General features: G+C 45.0%; 1 protein-coding gene across 1 annotated transcript in view; it reads right to left on the bottom strand.

Moving 5' to 3' along the window:
- unc5a (unc-5 netrin receptor A) overlaps window positions 1-25,311 on the bottom strand; it is a gene marked incomplete at its 5' end in the record, with an annotated part of 140,810 nt that overhangs the window by 37,979 nt on the left and 77,520 nt on the right. Inside the window, 4 exons of the mRNA XM_080840397.1 lie at window positions 11,787-11,954; window positions 17,218-17,398; window positions 18,879-18,982; window positions 21,072-21,215. Of these exons, the coding sequence (XP_080696523.1) occupies window positions 11,787-11,954; window positions 17,218-17,398; window positions 18,879-18,982; window positions 21,072-21,215 (597 nt within the window). The remainder of the gene's footprint in view (window positions 1-11,786; window positions 11,955-17,217; window positions 17,399-18,878; window positions 18,983-21,071; window positions 21,216-25,311) is intronic.

Here is a 25,311-nt window from a genome sequence, read left to right as displayed (position 1 = left end):
CCTGCAGGAGACACATCTGATCTCTAAAGATCAACACAGATTGAGGGCATCGTGGACTGGCCAATGTTTTCAATCCAACTTTAGCAGCAAAGTGCGGGGTGTAGCTATTTTATTCCATAAAAAAATTCAGTTTACCCCATCTAATACATTTGCTGATAATCAAGGCCGATTCATTATAGTTACAGGCTGTCTTAACAATGAAGCAGTTACTCTTGTAAACTTGTATGCGCCCAACTGGGATGATGAGGCATTTGTTACAAAGCTGATATCATCTCTTCCAGATTTGAGCTATCATAAACTAATTTTGGGGGGTGACCTTAACTGTGCAATGGATCCTTTATTGGACAGATCCCCCTCCAGACAACACCCACCATCTAAAATGGCCAAGGCCTTCTCATCTTTCATGAACCAAATAGGAAATGTGGACCCTTGGCGTTTCCGCTACCCTGATAAGAAACAATTTTCATTTTACTCTCAGGTTCATAAAAGTTTCTCACGAATAGATTACTTTTTCATTAGTAACGATCTCCTTCCAACTGTCAGTCACACAGAATACTCAACCATAGTCATATCGGATCATGCGCCATTGCTTCTTGACCTCTCCTTCAGATTCTTACAAAAAACACGCCCCCCCTGGAGGTTGAATTGCACACTGCTTAATGATAATGCATTTAATTGCATGATTTCTGCAGCAATTGATAATTTCCTTATTAACAACAACTCAGATTCCATATCTCCATCTTTGCTTTGGGAAACATTAAAAGTGGTTATTCGGGGAGAGATTATATCGTACTCTGCAAGCTTAAATAAAATAAGAAGGCAAAAACAAGAGCAGCTAATGGAAAGTATTAGTCATCTGGATAACAAACTATCAGTGTCACCATCCCCAGAGCTTGTAAAAGAGAGACAAAATTTGCAAATGGATTATAATCTACTTACAACACATGAGACAGAAAAATTACTATTGCGCTCACGAGGTTTTTTGTATGAACATGGTGAGAAGGCAGGACGACTGTTAGCTCACCAGCTCAAGAGTCGAACAGCATCTCAACAAATTAAACAAATAAGAACTTCCTCAGGAGAACTTACAATAGTCCCATCTGTCATTAATGATACCTTTAAAAATTACTACTCTAATCTATACACTTCTGAAGCCTCTAACACTGACACATACAGGACAGAATTTCTTGATAATTTGGAATTTCCATCCATCACTCCTGACAAAGCTAATATTATGGATCAACCTCTGAAAATTAGTGAAATTACTGATGCAATTAAACTAATGCAAAGCAACAAAGCGGCTGGTCCAGATGGTTACCCTATAAATCTTTTTAAAAAACACATTGATAAACTAAGCCCTCTTCTTCTTAACATGTTTAATGACTCCTTGAATCAGGGAACCTTACCTCAAACCCTCACAGAGGCCTCCATAACTTTATTGTTGAAACCAAACAAAGACAGTAATGAGTGTGGTTCCTACAGGCCGATCTCACTCTTGAATAACGACTATAAAATTCTGGCTAAAATACTTGCACTGAGATTGGAATCTGTTTTACAGGACATTATATCGTCTGACCAGACAGGATTTATGAAAAATCGCCATTCCTTCTCAAACATTCGCAGACTTCTTAATATCCTTCTGTCCCCGGCTCCTGTTGAAACTTCAGAGGTAGTGGTCTCACTAGATGCTGAGAAAGCATTTGACAGGGTGGAGTGGGGGTATCTGTTTGATGTCCTTAACAGATTCGGTATGGGTTCTAAATACATTTCATGGATAAAGTTACTATATACTTCACCCAAAGCTTCAGTGAATACAAATGGAATGAGTTCTCAATACCTTACTCTCTCCAGGTCTACACGTCAGGGTTGTCCCCTGAGTCCCCTATTATTTGCTGTGGCGATCGAACCATTATCTATAGCACTTAAATCAACCAACTATAATCAGGGGATTTCTAGAGGTGACACCCGGCATATACTTTCACTTTATGCAGATGATTTATTGTTGTTTGTGTCTGATCCACTGACCACTATCCCTCGCATAATTGAACTATTAGACAGATTTGGTATCTTTTCAGGCTATAAACTGAACTACTCAAAAAGTGAATGCTTTTTAGTTAATAACCCAGCTCCACAAATTACAGACGGAGATCTTCCCTTTAAGATGTCTGGAGACAGCTTTAAATACTTAGGGGTGAATATCTGTCGACATTTGTCAACTATTTACCAAAATAATTTCCTACCTTTAATGGAACGGATCAAACTAGATTTGGAAAGGTGGAAGGCTCTGCATTTAACAATTGCAGGTAGGATAAATTGCATAAAAATGAATGTACTTCCACGATTTCTATACCTTTTTCAGTGTCTGCCAGTCTTTCTGCCAAAATCATACTTTAGCTCTTTTGACAAACTGATCTCCTCCTTTATATGGAAAAATGGGATCCCCAGGATCAAGCGTGGGTTTTTACAAAGAGACAGGTCGGTTGGTGGACTAGGGCTCCCAAACTTAAGAAATTACTATTGGGCAGCCAACATACAAAAAATGATTCTATGGGTTCAGATGCCAACGCTAAATTGGTGTGAGATTGAGGCTAGTTCATGTCCTTCCACTTCACTTTTGGCTTTGCTCACATCTAAACTACCCATTCAGTCAACTCAATACACAGGCAACCCTATTGTTATCACTACTTTAAGGATCTGGTCTCAATTTAGACTAACTTTTGGCCTCAAGGGGGTATCTAACCATACTCCCATTTGCAACAACCATCTTTTTCTTCCCCCCAGTGTTGATGCAGCCTTTTTGTTTTGGCGAAGGTCGGGCCTTGCAAATTTAAGAGGCCTTTACACTGATAATTCCTTTGATAGCTTTGCCAAACTCAGTGAAAGGTTTAACCTTCCACAGTCACATCTTTTTCGTTATTTCCAGATCCGTAACTTTGCCAAGCTGAATAATTCAGTTTTTCCAACCACCCCACCTGATTCAGCAGTCGACTCAATTTTGGACATTCCTGCCAGTCAAAAAGGCCTAATTTCCAGAATATATTCTTCAATTTCCCAACTCACAGTTACCCCACTAGATCAGAAAAGAAAAGACTGGGAAGAGGAGCTGGGTTGCCCTATAACTGACAATGACTGGAAGGAGGCACTCAGCAGAGTGAATGGGAGTACATCTTGTGCAAGGCTGAGTTTAATACAGTTTAAGGTGATCCATCGCACTTATTATACTAACTCTAAACTTTCCAAAATATATCCTAATGTCACAGACACTTGTAACAGATGTAATTTATCCCCAGCAAACATGACACATATGTTTTGGTCTTGTCCTCGCCTTTGTGATTACTGGACAGATATTTTTAGTCATTTGTCCAAATTTCTAAGTGTTACATTGTCACCAAGTATAGAAGTCGGTATCTTTGGGGTAATACCAAATCATGAGAACTTCACGAAGTGGGCAAAAGACACTATTGCTTTTGCATCCTTACTAGCGAGGAGGAGAATACTTCTAGGATGGAAGTCACCACTTGCCCCCTCGGCGTCTAAATGGCTAGAAGATATTATGATGTTTCTCAAATTAGAAAAAATTAAGTACAATTTAAGAGGATCTCCGGAGAAATTTGAATTAAATTGGAGCCCCACACTGGAATACATAAAAGAGTTAAAAACCCTTGAAGATAAATGAGCACTATCATCATATTCAGGATACTTTGGTTACAATCTGACCTTGTTGCCTTATTCCCTTTCTGATTTGTTTTACTGAACCCCCCCCCCCTTTTGTTTGTCTTTCCCCAATGGCTTTTGTCATATCTAATGTATGTTGCATTGTACATTATATTGTATTATTATTATTATTTATTTATTTATTTTTATTTTGTGTTTTTTCCATTCTCTGTACAGCGTAGACAGTGTAGTATGGTTGACTAGGGAGGGAGGGAGGGAGGGAGGGAGGGGGGGGGGGGGGTTGAAAGGGTGTGCTTTTGAAGGAAATTAGAAAATAAGCCTTGATGTAATTTGTCCTTTTTTTTTTGTAACCTGTGAAACCAATAAAAATATTTGTCAAAAAAAAAAAAAAAAAAAAAAAAAAACTGCTAATACAATAAAAGACAAATAAAAAAAAAAGAATGACCTCTACAACAGAAATCTTTTCTCTCTCCCACTTGGTCTTTCTCTCTCCGTCTTTCTCATTCTCCCTCTCTTCCTTCCTCTTTGTCTCCCTCTCTCTATCTTTCCCTCTCTGCATTAAGAACATGCAGACTGGTTTCCAATCATCTTGCACAACAGGTTGCGACGGCGGGCGGCAGTGGTGGCAACACACTTGGGTTAGCCTGACTGTAATACAATAACCCAGTGGCAGGTCGGCTCTGCCATCTCATGAAGGGCAGGGGCAGGAGCTGAAGGGCGCCCAACCGCTCTTTACGCTGCCACAGGAGGGCCCATTTACCTTGCGGCTCCACCAGCCCTGCTCCGCAACGCACCGCGACTGTGACTCCGCACCGCACCATACACACACACACACACACACACACACTCCGTGGCCCGAGCCACCCTCGGCCGGCGTGTCCTTGAGCCCAGACGAGAGCGGGAGGAGGACGCAGACTAGGGAGAAGGTGGAGGTGGGCAATTACTTTTCAGATCAGCGGGTACAGCCCAAGTCAACACTCGGCCCGCAATCTGGAGGGCCTTGGCTGGGGGGGGGATAAAGGGAAGAAAAGAAAGCCCTAGAGCTTGATAGCACAGAGAAAACAAACAGACAGGTGTCCAGATAAGGAACACAGAGATACACCGTGGATGCTGTGTCACGGAGCTGGTCTTATTTGTTTGTTTTTAGACGTCATGGCTCAGTCTTGTACCTGGCTGAAGTAAAGACTAAAACATGTCAAGGAAAATTGATGTGGGTATTATTTATCTTCCACCTTTGATGAAGATTCTGATACATTTAATTTCAGACTTTTCTGATTATTGGGATCCTTTCCTGCTAGCCAGTGAGTTGCAAACTCACCAGCTAACGTAACTCAACAGCAGCTAAATGTAGGGACACACACTTGAGAAGTGCCTGGATTTGTTTCTACACCAATTTGCAACTAACTCTACTATCACCTAGTGAGGGGGTGTTTTGACAGATACATTTAAAAAATCTTTTCACTCCCTTGTACGTGTGCTTCTCTACAATTACAGCCACTTTACTTAGAAAGAAAGAAAAAATGTGTCAACCAGCTGAACCGTCCAAGTGGTCTCAGCTGAATAATTAATCGTGAAGGAGCAATGGCAGCAATGGCAGCAATTAAAGGGTTCTTCTGAAAAACACTTTGGTTTTGAAGTAGGCGCTTGTTTTGACCCCCTGTGGTCTGAAGCAGGAAGTGCATGCAGGGAAGGCCCTGGGTAAGATCCAGAATGGTCGATTTGTGATGGAGGCCGACGGGGTTCCCTGCATGGCTGGGCTAATTTCTCTGCTCAAGGCTACACATTATTTATTTAGCAGCCCAGGTAGGGCCTCTGAAGACAGAAAGAGAGAGATACATAGATAGAGAGAGAGAGAGAGAGAGAGTGTGAGAAATAAAAAAGGGCAAGGAGGGGGGGGGGGGGGGGGCTGAGTAAGAGAAAGATAGACAGAGAGTGAGTGTAAGAGAAAGTCAAACACACACAGAGGAGAGAGAGAGAGGCAGTTTTAGGGTGAAAGCTGTATGAGACTGTCAGACTCGAGGGGTCTCTTTCTTTCTCTCCCTCTCTCTCTCTTTCTCTCTCTCTTTCTCTCATCTCTCTCTCTCTCACTCTCTTCCTCTGTGTGTGTCTTGGCTGGATCATATTTACAAGAGCCAACACTCTTCATCTTCTCACAAGGAAAAAGAAAAGTTAAGGAAAGAAAAAAAACACAGGCAACTGACTGAAATGTCCCCCAGATAACAATAGTGTTTGACAGCTCCACGTCCACAGGATGGACACGTTGGCTGATCTGTATGGTGGGGAGGGTAAGAGCACCAACCGCAGAACCCACGGAACTCACTTATCCTTCATGCAGTTAATGTAATGGACAATCAAGTCTGATGATAACGAAAGTGAAAGTGGGTGGATAGGTAGGCAGACAGGTAGATAGATAGATAGACAGATTAAATGTAGACAGATAGATCGAATGTGATTTATCATGGAATCAGGTTAGACCATAATGAACAAGACACAGCACATAGATAGGTAGACAGACAAGACTGACATTCAGACAGATAGATCAAATCTGATTTTTAGAGAAACCGATTCAATTGCAAATCAAGTGTGATCATATTGAAAGAGATAGAGGAGACAACTGCATGGACAGGTAGACAGAGATACAATTAGATTTATCAGAAAATGTAAGACCTTTTAACGTTGCACTAAAACTACATCTGGCTACATTTCCAGTTTGACTCGGATATTTGGGGTTTCTGTGGATTAATCTAGAGTGGAGAGTGGGAGTGAGAGATGAGGGAAAAGAAGTGTCCACAAAATAAATAAGCCTGCAAGCCTTTCAAGCCCAAATCAATCAATGTGAGCTGTCGGCCCTCACTGAAGTCTTGACAGGAAATGGGCTGTTTTTTGGCTACCTTGGCCAGGATGACATTATGTGTCATTGCCACTGCTTTCTGGAAGCCGCTGTGCAGTCAGTGCTGCGTGGCTTTAATGTGGCCATGTGGATGTAGGTGTGTGTGTCTCTGTGTGTGTGTGTGTGTGTGTGTGTGTGTGTGTGTGTGTGTGTGTGAGTAAATAAGTAAGTGAGTGAGTGAGTGTGAGATTGTGTGTGTGTGTTTGTGTCTGTTGAGAGAAAGCCATGGAGAGCAGGGCTATGTTGGCTAGCATCGCTTGCCAACACCTTTGTCAAAACATGGTTGTCACCACACTGCCTGACGTGCAGCATGGCGTCCTTTCTGATGTCTTCCCCTTGGTTTCCACTCTATTTTTTTCATCCATTTCTAGCTGAACAATCCACTTCACTGGAGAGACATCTGTATCCGTCCAACAGCGAGCGGGAGAGATTCATCAGAGCTGGGATAAAAGACCTCATCAGACAATTTCAGCCTTTTCAAAACTCTACCATTTTCATAAGTCACTTTGAGGAAAGAGAGAGACAGGCGGTGAAGATAAAGAAAGCACAGATACATTGATTTTTTTCCCTAATTGTCCAAAAGTCATTGTGATTTCTCCTTTTTATCTGTGTAGAGAAAGAAAGAGAAAAAAAAGATTTGTCACCATTAACTAAATTGATCTGGAAGAAGAAACACACTATTTATCGCAAGATTCACAGGCGAGTGAACATCATATTGTGAAGGGCCTAAGGAAACTACTTCATACCAGTGTCTGAGTTTGACTAACTTACTGTACAGAATGTGTTCTTTCTATAAAGCGAGCACGGAAGATATAAGCGATAAGCGTTCTTATATGCTAAAGCCCAAGAGGGTGGCGCATTTTTCATAGACGCTATTTTATTCATGAAAACAAAGCGCTAAAGCCTTATCAGCCCTTTGAAATAAGAGAAAACAGAAGAGAGCCGGAAATAAAAGACAAAGAGAGACAACGCTAAGGTCATATATCAGCAGAGTCTGTGTGTGTGTATGTGTGTATACAGTATGTATGTGTAGGAGTCAGTGTGTGTGCATGTGTGTGTGTGCGCAGGCACACTTGTGTGTATAATGGGTGTTCATGTGTGTATAATATGTGTGCGTATGTGTGTGCGCCAGGGTTTCCGTTAGCTGGTAATTACCATTATTTGCCTGGTAAAATGTCTTAAAAAAAAGAAAAATTTAAAACTACAAAATGTCTGGTAACAATATCCATAGAAACTGTAGCAATGATGTAGACTATCCCTAAACAGGACATTTGTATTTTGACAGCGAAGACAGCCTATTTAAAGCATACAATACTTTTTGTCCCCAAAAGGGTGTGATTTCCCCTGAAGTGACGACTGAATCAGCAGCCGCACCTCTCATTGATGCCAAGCACACCAGCACACACACACACACACACACACACACCAGCACACACACACACACACACACCCACCCACATACACCTGTCATTGATGCCAAGCACACCAGCACACACACACACACACACACACGCACACACGCACACACGCACACACGCACACACACACACACACACCCACACACACAGTTATTTACATGCAGCAGCAGCAAAGTGCTTATTTTTGAGTACAGTAAGCTGTACCCCAACTGCGCTACACTGGCTAAAATTGTGTTGTGCCCATGTCAGGCGTGTGTGTGTGTGTGTGTGTGTGTGTGTGTATGTGCGTGTGTGTGTGTGTGTGTGTGTGTGTGTGTGTGTGTGTGTGTGTGTGTGTGTGTGTGTGTGTGTGTGTGTGTGTCTGTGTGTGTGTTGTGCCCGTGTCAGGCATGCCAGTAGAGGGGCTTCTCTCTGCAGAATCAAATTAAGACAACGCTGTGAAGTCGTCTGGAGGAGAGAGTGACACGGCGTATGCCCACTGCAAGCTGCAAAGACACATTGGACACGTTGGATTTCAAGTCGGCACCAGAGGACTTTACCGTAATGAAATGTAGGCCCAGCCTTTTTTTTTAAATAAACAGGCTAGGGATGTTACAGCCATTCTAGGAGATAATGTAGAGGTTCTGCTCAATCATTACTGTTCATTTTGCAAGTAAATAATCAAACTTTTTGGGGTCTTTTGAGGTCATTGTCTATCTTTCATCTACCTAGGTGTAAGCCTACATTAGCTTTGCGTTTGTAATATTGACTATTATTGAAACGTTACCAGTAAGTTTCAAATGTGTTCGGTAAAAATAAACTCTTTGGGGACAACGGACCGACAGGAAAAAAATCCTAGCCCTGGAAGCCCTGGTATGTGCCTGTGCCTGTGCCTGTGTGTGTGTGTGTGTGTGTGTGTGTGTGTTTTCCTCCCTCTTGTCCCCTGTAACAGAAACAACCAACCCTGGTGCCCGCATCCCAGTCGGTAAATGATGATTTATGGGCGCTGAAGTCCACAAGCACATTTTGATAAATCGGAGCGAGCGCTCAGATGTGATTCTTAGGGGCCGTGGCCGTCACCGCCCGTCTTTGTGCTCTGAGTTATGGACATGGGCGGGGACAGTGAGGTGGGTGGAAGGTCAGCCTCTCAGAGCAGTGTCCGGGTCGGGTGGTGTGTCTGAGTGAGTGTGTGTGTGTGTGTGTGTGTGTGTGTGTGTGTGTGTGTGTGTGTGTGTGTGTGTGAGCATGTGCAATGACAATGAGAGCTGAAACTGCTACTGGCAAGAGAGCCTCCAATACTCATCAAAGACACCTCACTCACACACTAAGGGAGTATATCCTCAGAGGAGGACAAAGCAAGACACCACAGGGGTGAACCACTCCTCGGCCTCGGGAAAGCACTAAAAGCTTTAGGGGGAGTGTGTATTGGTGAGGGTCACGCCCCCGTCCCAACATCCAACTCTGCCCTGGTGAGCCCAGCTGCCTTGCCAGTGAGCCCAGCCTCTTCCAGCTGACGCCTTCCCCACTGCCCCTCTTGCCCAGTAGGGCACGTTGCTGCCCAGTAGGGCATGTGCCTTTTATTTTCAGCACATGCCACCCCACACCACCCCTACCCCCACCCCCACCCCCACCCCCACAACCACACACCCATAACATCCCTACCCATCCCCTCCAACTCCAAAGCACTGTATTGTGAGGACACGTTACTTACAGTGCGCTGTAAGGTGATGTCTTATTAAATTACACAGGAGGCTTTGTAATGAAACACGAGATTGGCTTAAGTAGACAAACCCTCACGTTCCAAGGGAGGGAAGAAAGGGGGGAGGTGGAGAGAGAGAGAGAGAGAATCAGAGTGAATCAGAGAGAATCAGAGAGAGCATGGTGGGTGGAGGAGGGTGAGGGATTGAAGGGAGGGAGGGAGGGAGGGAGGGAGGGAGGGAGGGAGGGAGGTAGAGTGGAGAAGCAGGTCTGCAGCTGACAAAAGGCTTCGATTTCCTCTCCTGTTTACAGAGTGTGGGGATATTTTCCGCCGGTCAGCAGCGTCTGCAGAATGCCATTTTGGTCGGTCTCCCCCTCCCCCTCTGAATCAGTCTGCAGTCCCCTAGCCACTCAGGGACCCCACCAGCAACACCCCCCCACCACCACCACCACTCTAACGCCCCACCGCCCCATCACACACCCTCCCCTTCACCTCTCTAACACCCTCCACCACCACCCCATCACCACTCTACCACACACCCCACTCCCTCCACCAAACACCCCCCCCCCACGCCCCTTCACTCCCCACCCCAGCCCCTCCTCCAAACCTCCATCAGGCCCTAATGTCCGCCTGTACGTGAAGCAGCCTGACATCCATTTCAAGCTGCAAGAGATCAATAGCTACTGAGGAGAATCAGGCATGCCGCTGCTTGGGCTCTCTCGTACGCCGCGGCCAGGGAGGAGAGCTTAGGGGAGGGGAGGAGGAGGAGGAGGGGGAAGAGGTGCAGGGGGAGGAGGGGTGCAGGGGGAGAGGCATGGAAGGGAGAGTGGAGGGGAGAAATGATGAGAAGGAGGGAGAGAAGTCATAAAGGGAGGAGATCGGAAGACAAGGAGCTACAGACGCCCTTTTCCTCTATCCATCTATGTCTTTTGTTCACACGCTTTCCCTTATATCAATTCTTGCTTCTCTCCCTCTTTTTTAATCCATTTCTCCCTCTCTCCCACCCGCTCTCTGTTCTCACCTCTCCTTTCCCTCTCTCTCTCCCTCCCTCCCTCCCTGTTTCCATCCCTCTCTGAGTGTTAATGTGCCACAACCGCACTCATTCTGCCTCTAATGCTGCATGCTGGACGGCTCGAGTGTAAACAACATCAGGTGAACTTGCTGCCCTGACACAACACAGCGGCCGTGCCTTTCTCAGGAGACGAGAGGGAGGAGGAAAGCTCACTCATGACAGGAATAACATCTAGTGGAGAGGGACAGGGAGAGGGACAGGTGGAGACAGTATGGGGAGAGAGAGTGTGTGTGTGTGTGTGTCAGAGAGAGAGAGAGGCAAGAGAGAGGGAGAGGGAAAGACAGTAGAGAGAGAGAGAGAGAGACAGAGAGAGTGTGTGAGAGTGAGGGGGAGAGAAAGTGAAAACATTCCTTCCCTCTGAGAGTACATCATGATTGCACCATCAGAATGAATAACATGAGAAGGGAGATGAAGAGGCAGTGTGAAAAAAATCAATAAAGGACAGCGCACTTGAACACACACACACACTCTGCCACCAAATCCCCCCCATACCCCGACCAAATGCACACACACAATACACACACACACACATTATAGACATAGGTCACGGAAATATGCACACACTTACACACACACACACACGTACACTCTCTATGTCTCTCTCTTTCATACCACGCCACTCAAAGTCACACTAACATGCACATATTTACTCCCCACCTGCACACACACACACACACAGTCTCTTGTCTCCTCTCTCTAGTTGGCGACCACACGCCTCTCTCCTGACCAGGTCCCTCACAAAGCCACAATGGGGTAGAGATAAAAAAGACAAAAAAATAAAGACAAGTAAGGAAAGATGGAGAGAGCAGGAAAGAAAGACTGCAGTCTTAAAGTAATAAAATAAATAAAAAAATAAGTAAGAAAGAATGTAAGACAGACAGAGAGAGAGAGAGAGAGATAGAGATAGAGATAGAGATAGAGATAGAGATAGAGATAGAGATAGAGAGAGAGAGATGGGCCGCTGGGTGTGGAGGCAGCCAGGAGAGGTGGCAAGAGTAGAGGAGTAGGTGGAGGAGGTGAGGGTGGAGGAGAAGCCTGGACAGGTGGGGTTACCTGGACAGGTGGCGGTGCAGGCGCTTTTCTGGAAGCTCTGCCCCTCGCAGGAGCTCCCTCCGTTGAGGGGGGTGGGGTTGGTGCAACTCCGGCTCCTCTTCTGCGACCCCCGGCCACACACGGCGCTGCAGGCCGACCACGTGGACCACGTGGACCAGCCGCCGTTCACTGCCAGGCCACAGGTGCAGAGGAGGGGGACAGGAGGAGGGGAGGACAGAGGGAGGGAGGAGAGAAGGAGGGAGAAAGAAGATGGAGGGAAGGGTAATGAGGGAGGGAGGGAGGAAGAACGGTGAGGGATGAGGGGGTTTTGGGGTTGGGGTGAAGAGGAAGGAGGGGAAGAGAGGAGGGAAAGAGGGGAGGAATGGAGAGAGAGGAGGGAAAAAAGGAACAGAGCGAGTCAGGACTACCCGACGGGCACCGTTTGGGCTAGAACACGTCTACAGGTGTGTGGGCTAGACCATGTGTGTGATTGTGTTTGGACACGCCCATGTCTACATGTGTGTGACTGTGTTTGTACTATACCATGTCTACATGAGTGTGACTGTGTTTGGACTATACCATGTGTGTGACTGGGTTTGGACTAGACCATGTCTGCATGTGTGTGACTGTGTTTGGACTATACCATGTGTGTGACTGGGTTTGGACTAGACCATGTCTGCATGTGTGTGACTGGGTTTGGACTAGACCATGTCTGCATGTGTGTGACTGGGTTTGGACTAGACCATGTTTGCATGTGTGTACAATTGTTTTGGTGTTTGGTGTGTTGTCGCCTAAGGCTGCGCACATGTCTAGAACACAGGCACAGTCATGCTGGGGAGAGACAGTGAGTGGCGGCCAGTCAGCATTACGCACTGTGATGGATGATGGAATTGTTTGATGGAAAGGGAAATTGTTTGCTTCCCTGCTCATTTATTTGATCGTTTTGTTGTTGTTGTTGTTGTTGTGGTCATTCTTCTCGTCTGGGCTGTGCCACATTTCCACAACTTGAGTGGTTGAGTGGGAAAGCGAGAGAGCGAGAGTGACAGCAGCACACACAGAAGGACCACGTCTCTGGATCCCTTCGTCATCATGACTGCACCTGACTGAGCCCGGCGCAACAGCAAACAGGGGCAAGAGCAATGCATCACCCCACACCCTGCTGTTGACCTTGTCCAAGGTGTTCAAAGCACAGTGGCAGCAAAGAAAGGAATGGCCTTCTCTTTTCCCTTCTCTCTCACTCTCTCTCTCTCCCTCTGTCTCTCCTTCTCTCGCTCTCTCACTGTAGATTAATTATTTTTCAAGGTGGGGACTAATTTGCATGTGGTTTGTCATGTCTGATCATTAATCCATTTCCTGAAGTTAGTGATGACCAGTCATATATGAGAGCACACTCTCCTTCAAGATCACCAGAGAGGAAACAGAAAACTTGACTGGGGGACGCAGTTGGATACGAATGGATATGAATACTTTTGAGCACTAAAATTACGTACTTACCGTTTTATTACATGGTACAGATGTGCAAAACATACAATACAAAACTACATTTCCCTACAACAAAGAACTACACACACGCACACGCACACGCACACACACACACACACACACACACACACACACACACACACACACATACTGTGCTCAGAACTCATTTGATTCCACTGAGGCCTTTCTTATTACCCAAACCAAACTCAAGACGCACGGGTGCTGAAATCTAGTCAGTTCCTCTAATGAAGTCCGCAGAATTCGCCCGGCAGGGATCACGGCTGTCCACAGCCTTCTGCTGAACTCGGTTGATTTGTTGACTTGGGGTGAGTCTTGATCACTAGCAGTCTGGTTTACACTGGCTGCCCTCTTAATTCCTCCCCCATCCCCCCCCACACACCTTAATTCTCGGCTGTGGCCCGGTCCGACTCATTCTCTCGCCCCTCGCTCGCTGAAATTGATTGCCCACCGTGGCGAGGAAAATTGCTTGCCGGCTCAGGCCTCTGATTACCTCTTAGCGCGGCGCCGGCGAGTGTGGCGCGCTGCGGTCTGTGTCGAGCGGACCTCGTTAAAATGCATCGCGGGGATCTGTCCGCCCCGCTCCACTCCAATAGGGAGTCATTATTAACACCTCTTATTTCGGCACCGCAGCGACCAATGGGAGCCGAGTCCGGTTGGAAGCCTTCTTGTCAGAAAGGCAGTAATTTTATGCAAAGCCATGGACTCCCCTTAAAGGAGCATTGGTAATGGTCCTGTTGATCAAAGGCTATTCACTCGGACATTTTTTCCAAATAATTAGTATTACAATAGTGGCAAATTGGCCATCGCTTCACACTGCCCAATTTTCCCCGACCCACTCAGTATGAAAAATCTCCGGCCTCAGAATAAGCTCGGCTGATTGACAGCATAAAAAGCAAACAAGAGAGCAAAAACTGTTCTTGGCTCCCGATTTCTGTCGGCGTTGAAACCGTTCATCAAAATACCCACAAACCATACAATTCAATCAGAATTCAACAACCTATCTAATCTGCCATCACCTTTTGCCATAATTGTTTTCTCTTTTTTTGTTCCGCTTTTCTTTTTTTTTTGTCAATTGAAATGCAACACACTGATGCCTTTGACTGCCACTTCTATTAAAATCAACTGTGAATATGTGCACATTTCTTCTCATTTTCATCAGTTGAACAGACCATTTCCCTCTTGCCCTTGACAAAAAAAACACGCTCTCTTTTCACTCACGTAGGTGGCCAAATAAATCAAAAACACTTTATGAGTTTACAGGGATTAAAGCAAAAAAAAATCATCTGACTGAAAAAAAAAAAATCAGCCCTCATTTTGGGTCGTGGCTGCATACCGCTAGCCTGGCCGTTACCAGACTGTGACTCCATTGCATTCCGTCAGTCAGTCTGGGCCAACCCAATGCATTTTGGTTTCCGAGATGGGCGGGTGCTTATCTTGAGGTTTAAAATCATTGGAGTTCCCTTAACCAATCAGCAACGTTTGGTAATGACGTTTGCTGTGCGACGTAGTTCTTGAGAGAGCGAGAGAAACTTTATTTATCCTCAGTGGGAAGTTCAGGCCCAAATTAACTTAGTCACACAAACTGAATACACATATACATATAAAACAACAAACAAACTACACAGGATACGGAAAGTGGGAGTCTATACATCTTTAGCCTACCTCCTTTGTCCTTATCGTAAGATAAGGCAATGCGGAGCAACGTAATAGAAAGTTAAACTTACAGCAAAACTTCGAGGAACAAATGTAACTTTGACAAATAAGATCTACGTAATAATAGCAGTTAAATACAACACTATGCAGACTCACCATTTGTACGTGACATGAGCCTCATCCACGACAACACCAACAAGGTTTTGTTGGTAAATGGTCGTGTTCAGCATCCTTCGCCACTTTGAATTTAGGAGCCGCTTCGGGACTTCCAAAAACAAGCGAGAAATGACCGTCGCGGATCTTTCGCTCGTCGTCAACACCGAGTTGAGCGGCACGTATTCCAAGTTTACCGGCCTCTCTAACCTGGTCTTCCATAAGTGCGACGAGGGGGGGACACAACCACAGTAACAGCATTCGGTCTTCCCAGTCTAGATTAAACTCTTCCCAAAGCCAGTTGGGAGAAGAGCTACGACGTCCTTTCTCATCATAAAACTTACAAGACAATCCTCTTGTTCTCCTTTTAATTGTCTGATGTTCTCGAGAGTTGAGACAACTTCTCCGATAGCTTTTCGTGTCTCTTCCTCCGTAGCCATTTTTGCTATAGCCTACTGTTAAACTACAAACTCGGCTGGACTACATGCAACTCGGCAAGGCGAGTTTTGCGTCACAGCTCTGAACTGTTCGCTGATTGGTCCGGCAAAATTTTGAGTTCTGGAAACGATTGTCAATGGGGCTGGGCCAGACTGAGTATGAGCTTGAAATCAATTCAGGCGGAAATACGTAGGCTGGTGTCACCAGGCTAGCATACCGCCTCGATATTTGAACTTCACGTGGTCTATTATCACTTACTAGTTCAAAGCTAGGGCATAAAACCAATATTTTTTGCAAGACTTCACCATTCTTGTTAATGGGCTATAAATGACAAAATGATTTACTGAAATCCAGGGGCATTTAACAAAAAAATTGGGGGCACTTTTAGAAACTTGTGAAATAACATTTAACCTTTGTTCAAAATAATAAACACACTTATTTAGGCTTACAGTATATGAATATGAACAATTGTCATCAAATGGCAATAATAAGACTATTAGGCATTAGTCTACAGATTCAAAGTGTTTTCTTAGATTTTTTGAACAAAAACCAAACAGACAACGTAAATTATTAAATTGGCGCTTGGTGACGAAGTACCATGTATTTCTGAACGTTTTCGCTCCCCTTGATGGAGCCAGTAGAAGAATTTACCTGTGCTGGTTTGACAACGATTTGGGCAACTCGTTGTCCACAATTCCGACATGCCTTGAAAACAAAACCGGGTCTTTTTATCAACGTCGTCGTCATCCTCCACCACAAGCCAATCTAGCTTTCATTTTTGACAGTCGCTGGGTGTGTGAATTTTATCTTTTAGAACCTGAGATGGTGACAGAGACTGCGCTGGTCCTCATCTCTCCTCACTCTCGCAGTCACAGGTCTGATTAGGAAGCGCTCCATGTGTTTTGTTAGAACGTTTGTTTCTTCACGCAACAGTCAAGGCGAAAATCAAAACATTAAATGGCAACTGACCGGGTCATATAGGCTACAATGTTTTTGACACGTTCATTGAATAAGTATTACTCTCCTAGTAATTATATTTCTTATGGGTAGTTTTGCCCTTTGCTCTCGTGTATTTCCGACACTTAAATGTGCAAATCATATCAGTGTCTCATTTTTGGCCTTATGCGAGCCGAGTTGACGGAAATCCGTCATAGCGACGGAAAACTTTAATCCATGAGTTTAGCAGAAAAATACAAAAAAACAACCCCCTCTTTTTCCCTTCAAGCAGCGACAAGCTTACATTGGTGATCCGTTTCGCCCTCTCAAGTAACAAGCCGTTTGCATGTAGTACAGCATTAAGTGGAGGCATAATGTAAGCTACCTTTAGACCTGCGCAAGCCAGCAGAGACTGGTGAGGAATGGGTCGCTCGTGTGCATTTTAATAAAGGTCAGCCTGCTTATCAACCTAATTCATTATCTCCTAATTCAATATCGCCACCACCGAGGGAAAAAAAGCCTTCAACTACAGCTGAGGGTTTGTTAATGCCAGAGAGGCCCATCCCCAGGTGGCTAGTTTCATCCCCAAATTGGTCTTTATTAAAACAGGAAATATATATATATATATTTTTTTAAACATACAAGCACACTAGATCATTGTAGACTGTAGTTGTGGGGGAAGAGAGCTTCAAATGAATGCAGAAGGAGGGGTGGTGGAGGTGGTGGTGCAAGGCAACCAGAATGGATATGGACGAGCGGAGAAGCCTACCATAAACGATGACGGTGGCGGAGGTGCTCTTGCGGCGGGCCACGATGTTCTTGGCCACGCAGGTGTAGTTTCCCGTGTCGGCCAGCCGCGCATGCTTGATGATTAGGTGGTGGTCGGCCGTGATGAAGACGTTGGCGTCGGTCTTTGGGTCGAGCAGCTCCTCGTTCCGCTGCCACTCCACCTGTGCACAGGACACGGAGATTATTTTGGAAAACAATGTGACAGTTGGGACAGAATTCCGTGGTGAAAACATTTTTACTACTGCTACAGATCCGCTCATTAATAGTCTGCGCCCTTGTTGTTCAAGAGGATATGTGAAGCAGTGGTCTGCTACAGTATGACGTCTTCCAGACAGATGAACTGGGTTTGATCCCCAGTCAGAGCAGCTTGCTTTTATGTAAGTGCTTTAATTCATTGATATTGTTGAGAAACAATGTCACGGTCACTGACTAAAGATACAATGACTAAGCAGTATCATGTATTCACCATAACGGGGGAAGCAACAGTTCTTTTGAAACTCTCCACTGATGAACGCCATGTTCCCTAGAGCTACAGATGGAAATAACAATAATACTGGCACGGAAAAAACATTCCGGACCGATAACATTCAAACAATGGGTACAGAATCTAATTATATAGCGATAGTGCACTACGTATAGTTCTGTAGTTTCGTAGCCACACACACACACACACACACACACACACACCTTCATGACAGTCTCTTTCAGTAGCGCCTCCAGCCACTAGCCATCACTCAACACAGCCTTTCCCCCTCAAGTCTCACAGTATGTGGGAGCATACTGGCAGAAGTGTTATTTTGTCACATCGCAGGGTGGGGGGAGAATATACTGGGGGTTCTGTGAACTTCTAAAGGTTCAACACTAAAAATGAACACTTCATTCACAGTTCACACACACAAACTCATAAACAGCACCCCTGGTTAGTGTGTCTGTGTGGTAGTGTATGCATATGCCTTTATAAGTCGTTATGTTAGAAGAGTATGTGTTTGTTGGTATTGTTGGTAGTTAAATCATTTTGCATTCTAAACTGACTAAGCACCAGGTAGCATGGAAACAGGAAAGGCATGTAAAACAATGTAGTCTGACAAGGCTGCACTTTGTTAGAAGAAATTAGTCAAAAGCACATAAATATTTAACCAGTAATGCTTCTTGCTGCCTTGGTGCTGCAGCCTGGTGGAACACGTTCCTCCATGGCCACCACTACTACTGCTGCTCCTGCTGATGCTGATGCTACTGCTGCTGTTGCCACGGCTGCTGTCGCCGTGACAGCCATTAGGGGGCTACGCTGAAGGCGCGGGGCCTTTCAGCTGATGAACAGAAACAGCTGGCCAGGGTCTGGACAAACGCGGCAGCATTACCGCAAACACACATGAATTATGGATGGGAGCGCCTCCCAGAGCTGCTACACCCACGACAGAGGGAGGCCTCTAATCCCATTCCAGGTGATGGAACGCCACACTGAAGGGTCTGTGTGTGTGTGTGTGTGTGTGTGGGGGGGGGGGGGGGGGGGGGTGTGTGGTGGAGTAGACAGGAGGAAGCTGGCTCATGGATGTGAAAAAGAGTGATAATAAATCAATGTTGGGAATAATTAGCCTAGTGGTTTTGGATAATGCCCGCTTAAATACCCTCTGCCTCGCTCACCTCCGCGACTGGCACGCCCTCCGGGGGGTGGCATCGCAGCAGCACCTCCTGGTCCAGCGCCACCTCTTTACCCAGTGGCTCCTCGTCAAAGTTCTTCCTCAGATCTGGTGGCAGACGAAAAAACAGGCACGATAAATAACACGAGTAAGACATCAGTCGGCACCATGTGGCTTGCTGGGGATCCATTTAATTGCACCGCTTGATGATAATTGGTTTACAACACGCCACAAAGTCAGTTCGAATGAGCAGAGGTCTTTGGTTGACTTCTTCTCCTCCAGTCTCAAGTGCAGGCCAGAGGGGCGTGCCCCGAGTGCAGTAGAGTGTGTGGTAAACGTGGTGGTGTGTAGGCGAACAAGTTATTGTCTGGCCCGTCCCGTGAGATTGCCTAATTTGAGCTCGGCAGCAGAGGAGGAGGAGGCGGCGGCGCCTGCGTTTCACGGGGATCCGTGTAACAGGCCCGCTGCTCATGACAAGTGCAGAGATGGCCGCCTAGGGCCCTGGGGCAAAGCAGCCACAGAAAGGAATCGCATTATCCCACCCCCTACACTCAGACCCACACACTCCTCTCTCTCCCAACCTCTCTCTCATGCCTCTCCAAACAGGCAGACACACACACACACACACACACACACACACACACACACACCCCTGTTGTCATGGGCACTCTCGGCCAAACTGTGCTGATGGCTCCAATTGCATTTAGGCTGCAACCGGACGGCACCACTGATGTTCCAGTGATTGAATCCTGGGCGCGGGGTGAGAGGTTGCTCAGGACGATAAATAAAGAGATAACCAAATAAAACAGGGGAAAATCAACACCCTGTTTGAAAAACGAATCTTGCGGCTTTGCCACGCTTGGTGGTGACATGAAACAGGCTTCAGCAGAGTAGCGCTGAGTAGCAGAGAGACTGCCCCCGCCCCCCCTTGTGCTCTTTGACCTCTGCCACATCACCACCAGCAGCAAACATGGAAACAAACACTGTGTGCGCAACAACCCACTCCCCACACAGACACCACCGAGTCTCAGTGCAGCCTTTGAAACAGATGTCAGGCTTGTCCGGAACAATAACACTCAGGGAAACATTAAGATGTACGGAGGTTTCCCTGACATTCAATTTAATTAAACCAGATATAATGAGACTGAGGGAGAGACAAAAGATATGACTGAGCTGGAAGGCTGAAGGAAGAAGGGGGAAAAAAAGAAGAAAAAAAAGTGACTGATGTCCTTAGGTAGCAGCTAAAGTAACTGTGAGCGAAGCCAAAACAAGATTGGACACCAAGTTAGCATTTAAAGCTTCTGTATTTTCATAAGCGGTGTCGTGCAGCGCTCCATTCAACATAATGCATATTTATAACTTCATTAAAAGTTGTGGAGGTTGGTTAAGGAAAGAAAAGCCGGGTGGTGGGAAAAATGCCATGTTTTAATAATGCATCTCGGACAGAGAGAAGACCTTCACCCGGTTCCGTGGGCAGAGTAAAATAAATAGCAAATCAAGAGCTTTTAGCAGAGATTCACCTCTTTTTTTTGGCACACAAGGCACATAATCTCATAATGTGATATCTTGTTGAGTATTTGTTGAGCATTTATGCCTTATTGAGGCACACACAGAACCACAACTAATTTGTTGGGGGGGGTGGTGATGAATTTGTTCTGGTGCTCATTGAATCATGGTGACTCGTGTGCATTGGCTTCTTCAAAAAGAGATGCGGTGTATACAGACAGATAGATGGACAGATAGACAGATGACCTGCGCAGATCTATTACAACAATATTTACTAAATGTGAGGTACCTCATCCGTGCAATTTCCTAAAAGCATAATGGCATTATCACACACTGAAGCACGAAGACAGAGCATACCTCTCCAGGCAATTACTAAGCATTACATGGCAGATTAGTGGATTTCCATGTCACAGACACATCAAACTTCCCTATCGGGCATTAAATGAGTTGTTTAATGCCATTCGAATCAATCAACACCAAGGATAACATGTTTAAGGGTTGTAGATTGATTGGATAGATGCAATTCTGAAATAAATTCTTAATAAAGGGAGGGTGAATTAAACCGCGAAAAGGCAGTTTGCTGAAGGGTGATGTGTCCCGCTTCATGCCTCCCTCTCCCAAGTACGTCTGTTTTTCTTCAGGCTAGAGTTTTATTTAAGTGGGTTACATGCAAAAGTAGGGTGAAACTCACATGCGATCCGCACATATGCCTTTTGGCTCTTCTGGGTTCCCGTAGTGCTCCAGGCTACACACTGACACCAGTAATCCCCCAAGCCAAATATCTTCTCCACCTGCTGTCTGGTGATGTCAATCATCACCTGCATGATGGGCAGCCCTGCGAGAAGGAAATGCAAGAACACAGTGAGGGTGGGGCACACACAGGGGCGGACTGGGGGGAAAAAGTGGCCCGGGAGTTACTGTCAGACCGGCCCACTCAATACACGGTGCGCGGCCCACTAAGTACACAGCGCGCTGCCCACTCAGTACACAACGCATTGCCCACTCAATGGATCGCACGTATCGGTCAGTGGCCTACTGGGAAAAATACCCATAGACTTAACCATATTTTGGTTGATTACAAAGAAATTACATCATATATGCTTGTTTTTTAATAACATTTGGATCCTCCAATTTGCCTGGATGGACACATGGAATAAAATGATACTGGCTATTGTGACACTCCAAGGTAGGTATAGTTTGCAAGATGAATAGTATCAGATCAGATCAGATGGTTATCAGATCAGATGGTTATACGTATAACTACAAAGCCTATTGGTTAGTACACTCAAAGCGTATTAGATAAATATACTTGAAATTAGTGCTGTCAAACTATTACAATATTTAATCGCAATTTTTTGTCCATTATAAATGTCCCTTCATTTATTTTGTATCCATTTATCCATGTTTTATTCCAGAATCATCTATCTAGATAACATAGGCCTAAGTGTTGTGAAACGCAAGCTTTACTTGGCCAATTCAACACCTTTAGATAACATATTAACAATCTATATAACATATTAACATTGTTTATAATGTAAGTGTTGGTGTAACACAGTGATTTTAGCATAACAAACTAGCTGGTTAACTTATTTGACACAAGTTACAGTATTAGAAATGATAAGATTGCCCTATTTACAACTACCACCATGGATAGCTTGCTCATCGATTGTAAGCAAGTGACTACGGCTAACATGTTAAAATAGATAATCTCGATGTTGACAACAGCTTGCTTATTTTACCAGATCATAACCGTCTCAATTTAAGACATACCGTTAGCTAGGCTTGCTGTAGGGAACGTTACCTCATCTGTGAATAGCAAGCTAACATTTGTCAAGGTCAACGCCACATCTTACCTTATCACTGTCACCAGTCAGTGGTTTTCCAAATAAAATGTAGGCTAGAGTTCACATTTAATAACACCTAAAACTAAATCAGACTGACGGAAGAGATTGACAGAGGCAGCAGCAAGCTGTGCCTCATCCGTGTTAAGGGCTAGGGCTGACTGCACACGTCAATATGGTTGCGTGTCCTGGCTGGGCTTGTAAGAATCCCAGAATCCTCTAGGCCTACCTCAATCGGCACAGCTGAGAACACTTCGGCTGTGTAAGAACCAATTTTCAGGTGTTCATTAATAACATATAGATATCAAAGTCCGTAAAACACATTTAAGAAGTAACGTAAAAAAAAAAAAAAAAAAAAAAAAAAAAAATCGAAAAATAGTCACCATAGGTGTGAAGACAGATTGTAAGTAGGAGTATAAAAATCAGTCAGTGCTCCTGAATTTATGGTTGTGTTAGAGAAAACTAGATTAATGTTGTCTTCAGAAGACATAAAATATATTATACAGATATGCGCTACGAGTGGGCCTGATGGCGCTGGGCCGGTCGATGATTATGATGGGCTGGTGTATTGGGCCATCGGCCCACCGGGGATATCCCCGGTATTCCCGATGGCCAGTCCGCCCCTGGGCACACAGCATATACACACACAGAACTAGCACAGAACTGGAAACACACACACACACACACACACACACACACACACACACGCACACACACCTAGCACAGAACTGGAAACACACACACACACAGAGAACTAGCTCAGAATTGGAAACACACAGACACACACACTCAGACACACACACACACAGACACACACGCCAACACACAGAGAACTAGAACAGAACTGGAAATACACACACACACAAACACACACACACACACACACACACACACACACACACACACACACACACAACTAGCACAGAACTGGAAACACACAAACACACACACATATGCCAACACACACAGAACTAGCACAGAATTGGAAACACACACACACACACACAAGTCAACACACACAGAACTAGCACACAACTGGGAAAACACACACGCCAACAAACACAGAACTGGAAACAAAAACAAATATGTACACATAAACCAACACATCACACAGACAAATTTGGTTTGTAACTCTGAGGGTTATTCTTTCCTCTGATGCCATCTTAGGTGACAGAAATGTCAACGTCGTCCTTGCTACCATTCACAAAATCAAGTGCGTGTGAACAATGCAAACCAGCATTTTTCACCAGACTGTTGTTCAGGCCGCACCAGATAAATAAATAAAGCACTTCAATATTTCAGTGAGCTTTCAGGAAGAGATATTTTCCTGTTATAAGGCATTTCAATCCACAGTACACTAAGAGAAAAGGTCTTAAAAATGTTAGCAGTGAGAAAGCACTTTATTGATAGTTTGCAACATCAATAGCAGCAACCTCAGTTGCCAGGTAAGAGAAGGCATCCATTTATTTATTTATTCATTCGCTTGTTTGTTCGTACATTTATTTATTTATGTTATGTAGCAGACTGGCAGCAGTGTTAGCAGTCTAATGAGCAGATTGAGTGACGGATTGGCCAGCACTAAAGATTCACACAAAATAACAATGATAACATATTTGCATTATCAGCAGCTATGTCACCCAGCAAAAACAGTCATGAAAAATGTGGGGTGGGGGGAGGTAGACTAAAAGATATTTTATCTTCATTTCATTATGTCTGAACCTTTAATTTAACCTTTAAAGCTCTCTACAAAAGTTCCTTTAGGACAGTCCCTCATCAGGTGATACAAAAAAAAGAACACGACCTTGGTGATGTCCATATCTCCCTCCATCTCTCGCATTTTCTTTCCTATTCTTACCCTCTCCCGCTTTCATTCTCTCCCTCTCCCTCTCTCTCTCTCTCTCTCTCTCTCTCTCTCTCTCTCTCTCTCTCTCTCTCTCTCTCTCTCTCTCTCTCTCTCTCTCTCCCCCTCTTTCTCTCTCCCTCCCTCCCTCCCAGGGCTCTTTCTGTGTGAACAGGCTACCTTGTTTTTTTCTTCATATTCTGTCTGCTTGAGCCTCTTAGGGTGATTGTGCCAGAGGTTAGGAGCTTTATAGATGATGCGGCGACCTGGATCATCACGCTAAATGCTACACACTATTTGGCACACAAAGCACATGGCCTATGCTGTGCCGACAGACGCACAAGCAAGCTCTACCAGCCAAACCAACATAACCAGTAATGTAATGTAAATATCAGGGTACCAGGGCTGTAACCACCAACCTCATAATGAGCTTTTTCTTATTGAGTATCTCAACACACAAAATGACTGAGCCTGCAGGAAACTGTGTGCGAGTGTATTGCAGAAGCGTAATTAAAAATAAGGTAAACTTGGCAGTGCCTGGCTTGAATAAAGAATGGACCTTTTCAAGAAAAATGACAGAAATTACTAACCAGCTTGGGGTGTGTAGGCCCGTGCACAGTGCTGTCAGAACTAAGAGCAAGGCGCATCAATCAGTGCTGAAGCGCAGAGATAAGGACCAAAACAGGGAGGTGAGTAACCCCCCCCCCAAACCCCCCGCCTCCAACCACCACCTCCTCCCCTCCTTGTTACTGTCAGAGTAGCTGGGTAGAGAACATGTTATTACCTTTAGATTGGAATCAGCCCTACGGCATGACTTGGGGTAGCAGCATTTAAGTGGCCCTCTTTGCCCACTTTCCAAAGCCGCTGGTGCTCGATGCTGCAAATTCAAAAATGGGCTTAAAGAGCACTTCTCTAAATCTGACAAATGCGAGGGGGCAATTAATGCACAAAAACCCTAATGCCATAGAACACACAACGGTCTAGTTATTTATTTATTTGTTGAATTCAGTCTGTATTTACAGCAAGAAAATTACAAAAAGAAAAAAAATATTAAATAAATAAACATCTTGGCAACACTGGAAAGAGTGATAATTGATTCACAGGATTCTATGCTAGACTGCTAACACACGGAGGCTGGCGGTGTGTTCAAAATCTATTCCAGTGCATGTAATGGTTTTCAGGTATGTTAATTAAGTTTCCCAATACCATACGGAATATAATCAACAGGACGAAACCAGCCCATGGAACAA

The sequence above is a fragment of the Sprattus sprattus genome (assembly GCF_963457725.1).
Source record: "Sprattus sprattus genome assembly, chromosome: 6".
Classification (NCBI taxonomy): domain Eukaryota; kingdom Metazoa; phylum Chordata; class Actinopteri; order Clupeiformes; family Clupeidae; genus Sprattus; species Sprattus sprattus.
Note: the sequence above shows the minus strand (reverse complement) of the source record. Positions and strands in the feature narration are given on the sequence as shown.